This window comes from Otolemur garnettii, unplaced genomic scaffold (genome assembly GCF_000181295.1).
Source record: "Otolemur garnettii isolate 467f Iridium unplaced genomic scaffold, OtoGar3 scaffold00018, whole genome shotgun sequence".
Classification (NCBI taxonomy): domain Eukaryota; kingdom Metazoa; phylum Chordata; class Mammalia; order Primates; family Galagidae; genus Otolemur; species Otolemur garnettii.
In genome coordinates this window covers 23,582,395-23,589,819 of record NW_003852413.1, presented here as the reverse complement: position 1 = coordinate 23,589,819, position 7,425 = coordinate 23,582,395, and the positions used below count along the sequence as shown (strand labels likewise).

General features: G+C 48.7%; 1 protein-coding gene across 1 annotated transcript in view; it reads right to left on the bottom strand.

Moving 5' to 3' along the window:
• The window catches only part of TOP2A (DNA topoisomerase II alpha), a 36,754-nt gene extending 35,517 nt beyond the window's left edge, over positions 1-1,237 (bottom strand). Inside the window, exon 1 of the mRNA XM_003786393.3 lies at positions 1,047-1,237. Coding sequence (XP_003786441.1) covers positions 1,047-1,067 — 21 coding nt within the window. The 5' untranslated portion in view covers positions 1,068-1,237. The remainder of the gene's footprint in view (positions 1-1,046) is intronic.
• Between the last annotated feature and the right edge of the window lie 6,188 nt (positions 1,238-7,425).

Sequence of the window (7,425 nt, the reverse complement as noted above, 5' to 3'; positions counted from 1 at the left end):
GGCGTTGTGGCGGGGGGGGGGGGGCGCCTGTGGTCCCAGCTACTCGGGAGGCTGAGGCGAGAGAATCGCTTTGGCACTCGAAGGAAGGTGACATAGTGAAACTGTCTCAAAAAAAATAAACAAAATAGACATCTATTGTCCCTTTTAAAAAGTGTGTCTGTCGGGGAAACCTTTTTCTTGGAACCTGTTTTATTTATCTATTTTTATTTCAGGTGGATGTGAGGGTACAAACGAGCAGTTCACAGTCTCTGGATTTGTTAGGTGGCGTCCCTCTTCTTGGAACACGCTTTGGATGTCATCGGTACAACACACCCACTTCTTCCAGCTGCCGGACACAGGTCTGCGGCTGGGACACTCGGGGACACGGAGATTTCAGTGCACCAGCGGCAGGGTGGAAGCCAAACATTTGGGGGCAGGAAGGACATTTGTTGTTGTTGTTGTTGTTGAGACAGAGTCTGACTTTGTCGCCCTCGGTAGAGTGCCGTGGAGCTCTCAGCGGCCTCCAGCTCCTGGGCTTAGGCGACTCTCTGGCCTCAGGCTCCCGAGTAGCTGGGACCACAGGCGCCCGGCTATTTTTTGTTTTATTTTGGCCGGGGCCGGGTTTGAACCCGCCACCCTCGGTACACGGGGCCCGTGCCGCCCGGGAAGGACCTTTTTTGAAGCCGGGCCGCTCCTCAGCGGGAGATGGGCGACATTCCATCTCATTGCCCCCCAGACGGCAGGCCAGGAAGGCATTCTGCATGTGCGACGTGAAAGTCACTCACACACGGCCCGCCCGGACACGGCCCGCCCCGGACGCACTGAGCCCTGCCCCCTCGAAACAGTAAGACCACAGCCCACAAGCCAGTGTAGCCGATCGTACTTCACTACTAGCACCACAAAGGGCTTCACCCTCTTCGCGATCATCCAGGGCCCAGGCAACATGGGCGCCCAACACGTCGCGGGCCGGACCGCGGCCCAGGAGCTTCACCCCCTTCGCGGACCGCCAGAGAGAGACGCCAGGCCTCGCTGAGGCTCCACCACCCGGCCCCTTCCGCGAGCTGTACCTGTAGCGGGGACACCTCCATGGTGACAGTCGTGAAGGGGCTCGAGAACCCTGAAAGCAACTAAACCGGCAGGACCCACGAGACAAGTCCGAACCAAGCCGCTTCTTCACAGAGCAGCGTCGGTTAGAAAAGCGGCGCTAGTACCTTTCGAGGTCTTCTCCAATAGCCCGCCCAAAGCGGACAAACCAATCCCTGACTCGCTCTCACCGCTCCGTCCAGAAGAACCAATCGTATCTGATCTTTTATATCGACGTATGAACGGCTGAGTCTGCCGGGCCTGTTCGAATGAACCAATTAGACGAGGGAGGCGGGACTAGAGGATTTTTCAAAAAGAACCTCTGCGGCAGGTTGCAGCGGAGAGAGTGACGGGGCAATCTGGCCAATGGGGAGGGTTCATTAGTTATCTCCCTCCCTGCTTCCCTCTCTCTCTCTCTAGAGACCAGTGGTGGGAGCGCCAAGGGGTTGCCTAAGGTGTCGGCCCGAGGCTATTTCTTCCCCAAGCGCTGCTAACCTATTTCGGATCCCTGAAATCTATAAACCGCCCTCCCGCTGAGGTTGTTAGCGAGAAGAATGGGAGGCTTATCTCCATTTTCCGGAAAGCTCCGGCTTTCTGGACCTGCAGCCTTGCTCATGGGCGAACAGTTTCTGCCTCGGCCCCCTCCCCCACCACAAGAATCTGTTTTTCCAAGAGAAAGTGCTACCAGTTGGGGTGTTCGGTTTCCGTACGATGCAAAGATATAGGGAAGTCTTGGAAAACAAAAGGGCAGCGTTCAAGTCCCAGCAGAGCAAGTTTGAGACTGCAACTAGTAAATTAAAAAAAAAAAAAGGAACAATTTATGGTTATGTCTCCTGAGCCGGGGGGTGGGTTACAGCCCTCCCTGGACTGAAACCCTGGCCTCAGGTAGTGAGGTGCCCTTGGTGAACTCTGCAGTTCAGAACAGAGGTTCACATGTGACAAGGAAAGGCCAAAGGCCAGAGATTTTTTTTTTTTACTCTGAGGTATAAATTTTTGAATGGGTTAAACAAACAAAAAGTTAATTGTCCCTGCAAGACGCTAGGAAAAAAAAATAGCCACACAATAGGAATGCCTGCTGCTCCATCTGCAATACCTCAGCAATGGCTCCCTGAGTCTATGTGGGTTTCCATCCCAGCTCTGCCACTGGCCATTCTTGTTACTCTGATGGAGGAAGCTCCTTAGCACTTCGATTTCCTCTGCTAAAAAGGGGAGATTATAATGCTATTATCTCAGAGATGGTGAGGATTGCATGAAGACAAGCATAAGGTGTTTAGTAAGCAAAGTTACAATATCAGGATCAGATAGCTAGAATTTTCCTTGAGGTGGTATGACAATTTGCAGATTTATTTTTTTTGCAACATAAACCCAGCATGTCCAAGGGAGGGCCAAAAAGGAGAGGGTGTGATGTGACAGAAAGCCAAGGATGGAAGCAGCTCAGGAAAGCCTGGAACTTTGGCATTCATTGTTCTGATCCCCAGCTACCAGCAGTCCCTAAGTGTTCTCAGCTCCACTCTGTTCACAGCATGTGTTGGTTAAAGAAGGCAGCCTCAATGCACAGGACCCCCAGAGCAGTTGTGGGGAACCCTGTCCAATAGCTTCTGTCCAGGCAGAAGGCTGACCAGGCCCTGAGCTACATACAGGGCCGGCATGTCACTCTGTAGTTTCCCTAGGACACGAGATGTCCTTTCCAGTCAGAAACCAGCCTTGCTGCCTTCTACCTCCTGGAACACAGAGCCCCCCAGCTAGGAGTGGTGGCCAGGCTTCCCCAAGGTTGAAGTGCAGCCTTGGCAACTCCTGTTCTCCACCCAGTTGCTCATCTCGGCCTGTGATACCTTGCAAGACCCACCCGGAGATGAGACAACAGAATTTCTTTTCTTTTCTTTTTTTTTTTTCCTTTGAGACAGTCTCACTTTGTCACCCTCAAAAGATTGCCATAGTGTCATAGCTCACACCAACCTCAAACTCTTGGATGCAAGCAATTCTCTTGCCTCAGCATCCCGAGTAGTTGGAACTACAGGTGCCCACCACATCACTCAGCTATTTTTAGAGACGGGATTCTCTCTCACTCAGGCTGGTCTCAAACTTGTGCACTCAGGCAATCCACCTGCCTCAGCCTCCCAGAGTGCTAGGTTTACAGGTATGAGCCACCGTGCCAGGCTTGAGGCAACAAAATATTAACAAGCAGCTCCAGCCCTTGTTAATAGCTGGGTCCTACTTCCTGGGACTCAGCTTTATTTATTTATTTTGAGCCAGAGTCTGTCGGTGGGGCTAGATGGCCTCAGCCCAGCTCACAGCAACCTCAAACTCCTGGGCTCAAGGTATCCTCCTGCCTCAGCCTCCCAAGTACTAGGACTATAGATGCCTACCACCAGGCCTGGCAAATTTTTCTATTTTTAGTAGAGATGGGATCTGACTCTTGCTCAGGCTGGTTCAAACTCCTGAGCTCAAGGGATCCTCCCATCTCAGCCTCCCAGAGTGCTAGGATTACAGGCATGAGCCACTGTGCTGGGCCCTGGGACCCAGCTTTAAATCTCCCCTGCAGTTCAGTCTGATCTTGACTGTGCGAGGCTTTGTTCTGAAAACCCAGAGGCAGGGACTGAGGAGTCAAAAGGAGTTTAGGGTCACACACACCTGAGTTAGAATTTTACCTGAGCTTGAGTTTGTTTCCCTCTGTCATTACCCTTTAGTAAAGGTGTAGAGGGCTAAATGAGATATAGAAGCTCCTGGGATAATCCTCCAGCTCTGTAGGGCAGGATGGTCTAGCTCTGGCCCACTTATCTTCTCTTCTGGGCACAAGCTGTTTCTCTACCAGCCCTTTCCTCTTTTTGGAGTCTATCACAGGGTGGCCAGCATGACTTGTGGGGACCATTGAAGGAAGAAGTAGGTGGGGGTCTGGGATGGGTGGGCCTGGATTATATACAAAGAGGGAATTCTAGGTGCCAGCCAGATGCTAGTCCTGGGAGGCAAGAAGGGGCTGGGAGTTACTTCCAGGGGGCTGTGGTGGGGGAAGGGGAAATCATCTTTATTATTCCCCTGCCCCCACTCTGCAGAGGCCCAAACTAGCAATCTGGACCTTACTCTTACCTCTATTAGCACCTGTACTTGAGTACTTGAGTGGGACCTCTCAAGCTGGGTATATGACTTTGGACAAGTCAGCTCAGTATCCCTGTGTCCCAATTTTTCTTGTCAAAATACAAAATTACAAGCAGTCTCCGTTCTGCAACATAGAGAGTTCACCACTGGGCAATAGCAGAACCATAGGCTTTGTAAGGTGGGAACAAGAAAATAGAAGAACAGGGAAAAAAACCCAACATGATTGCTAACAAAAGGTTACTTTTTTGAAAGGGTTAAAGCAGAGGGGACTCCCTTCTTAGGCTAACTCAAGTAGACTGGAACCTCCACTTTTCCTCCAGGAAAAAGTGATCTGTTTCAGGATCTATGTATTTCCTTAAAGTTTCAGTTTGCTTATGTGGCATTTAGCATGAGTGACTCCATTTTGGTTTGCTCTGGTCTCCTTTCATATTTTTATTTAACAATCTAAAATGGAGATAATGAGAGTACTTCTTCCTCCTCATAGGATGATATAACACAGATAAAATGCTTCATACATTGCCTGGCAAAACTAACAAGAGCTCAAAACCTGTTAGCAATTATTATCTCTGCTCCTTTCTAGAACATTCCTTCCCTGTCAGTCTCCTAAATCTTTTCTTCCAAAACCAGTTTAAAATTCTCCTCTCCAGGGAGTCTTCTCCGACAGTTTCTTTTTCCTTGGAACTTCCCACAAGTCATTCAGAGTGTATTTGCATATGCGGATGAGTTCCTTTTATAAGTATTCTTTGGTAGTTTTCTTTGGGGTGTGAGAGTATTTCCGTTCTTTGGGCTAAGCTGTGGGGGAGGCCTTGAAGGCACAATGTCTCCTTCCTCCGTCTGGGAGCTCCCGAGAAACTGCAGTCTCTTCTCTCTTGGGGCTGACCCAGCTGAAGGGGGCTGGACTGAAAGTGTGGCTCTGGATTTGGGGTTTGGAATTAGCAAGGCTGGAGCCCTCTGAGAGTTCCTGGATGAAGCTGGGCCAGTGCCAAGCTTCTCAGGTGGTTAGGCCTGGGCTAAGAGGCTCTGTTTACTTTGAGGTTTACCACTGGCAGGGTCTGGCCAGTCCTTTTTACCAGGGATACCAGCTTTGGGTTGGAGGAGCACAGGAAAACCCCAAATGTCCCATAGATCAGAACCTCTAGGTAGCCCCTGACAAAAGTCGAGGTCCACCAGGCAGAGGGGGGAGAGCAAAGGAAGTTCCAGAGGGGTGCAGCTCAGGATCAGAGATTAATGTCCGTCTATTCAGAAATTTCCCACAGCAATCTAGTAGTTCTGTATCCATCAAAATTTTGAAAATGTACACACATTTTAACCCAGCAATTTAACTTCTAGTAACATTGAATTCAACCCCACAATTGTGCAAAGATAAGTGTACAGGGTCATTTATTGCAATATTGTATATTATTGTGTTTTGTTTTTTCCTTTTACTGTTAGTTGCATCTATTCCCATGCCATCAATTTTTCTTTCTTCAGTTTCTTCTGGGATATCTTTTTCTTCTGTGCTACCTCCTCTTCTGGTTTGGGAACAATTTGTTCCTTTTTAGTAAGGATTGTCTTGATGTGGCAGGGGGAGTTCATGTATGGGTTAATGCGACCATGAGCTCATCTTGGGTGCTTTGTTCACCTGGATATGCTCAATGACCAGAGAATCTACATCTAAACCCTGAAGTTCAGTATTACTCCCTGCATTTTTAAGCACGTGCAGCAAAAATTCAGCACTCTTTTTGGGCCACCGACCCTGTGTCCAGCCCCACTGTTTGGCCTGGGTATACCTACCAACTCCACCATTGTAACGTAGGAATGGTACACACTGTTTCTTTTCTTTTTTGAGACAGAGTCTCACTATGCTGCCCTCACTAGAGTACTGTAGCATCACAGCTCACAGCAACCTCAAACTCTTGGATTTAAGTGATTTTCTTGTCTCAGCCTCCCAAGTAGCTGGGACAGGCACCCACCACAATGCCCGGCTATTTTGTTTTTGTGGCAGTCGTCATTGTTGTTTTAGCTGGTCCAGGCCCGGTACAAACCCGCCAGCCTTGGTGTATGTGGCCAGCGCCCTACCTACCGAGCTATGCGTGTTTTAGATGCAACATAAAATAGATGCAACTAACAGTAAAAGGAAAAAAAAACCAAAACCCACATAGCTCAGTAGGTAGGGCGCTGGCCACGTATACCGAGTAGGCTATCCCTAGCCCTACTGCTTCCCTTTTTTTTTTTTTTTGAAGACAGCACCTCAACCTGTTGCCCTGGGTAGAGTGCTGTGACATCACAGCTCACAGCAACCTCCAACTCCTGGGCTTAAGTGATTCTCTTGCTTCAGTCTTCCAAGTAGCTGGGAGTACGGGCACCTGCCACAATGCCTGATTTTTTTTTGGTGGTAGTTATCATTGTTGTTTGGCAGGCCCAGGCTGGATTCGAACCTGTCCGCTCTGGTATATGTGGCTGGCACCTTAGCCACTTGAGCTACAGGCGCTGAACCCACACTGCTTCTTTAAAGTGACATCCTTCAGATACTTAGTGCCTTTTCATATATGCGTATCCTTGATGGCCTGGGCAGTTTCATGTGTGTTCTTAAAGTGAACATGAAGATTTGAACCTCTTAACTTGCATGACTTTGTGGTATTTTCTAGGTCAAGTGAATAGCGAACATTTTCACAGATCATCAAAGATGTCTTAAGGGAAGAACAATTTTATTGTTTTTAATGGAAAAGCACCTGGCTGCAATCTATGTAATTAAATGGTATATAGCTATTAAGAGAAGGAAGTTGGTCTAGGTGTACTGATATGGAAATATCACTAAGATATATTGTTAAGTTAAAAAAAAAGGGAGGCCGCTTGAGCTATAGGTGCCAGCCACATGCACCAGAGCTGGCGGGTTCAAATTCAGCCTGGGCCTGCCAAACAACATGACAACTACAACCAAAAAATAACTGGGCATTGTGGTGGCCACCTGTAATCCCAGCTACTTGGGAGGCTGAGGCAAGAGAATGGCTTACACCCAGGAGTTTGAGGTTGCTGTGAGCTGTGACGCCATAGCACTCTACCCAGGGTGATAGCTTGAGGCTCTGTCTCAAATTAAAAAAAAAAAAAGTGAAGTGAAGAATACTATGTAAAGCATAATTCCATTGGAGTAAATAAAATTATATATATGTTTATATATACATTGAGAGTATCTGGGCTCGGCGCCTGTGGCTCAACCGGCTAAGGCGCCAGCCACGTACACCTAAGGTGGCGGGTTCGAATCCCCAGCCCAGACCCGCCAAACAACAATGA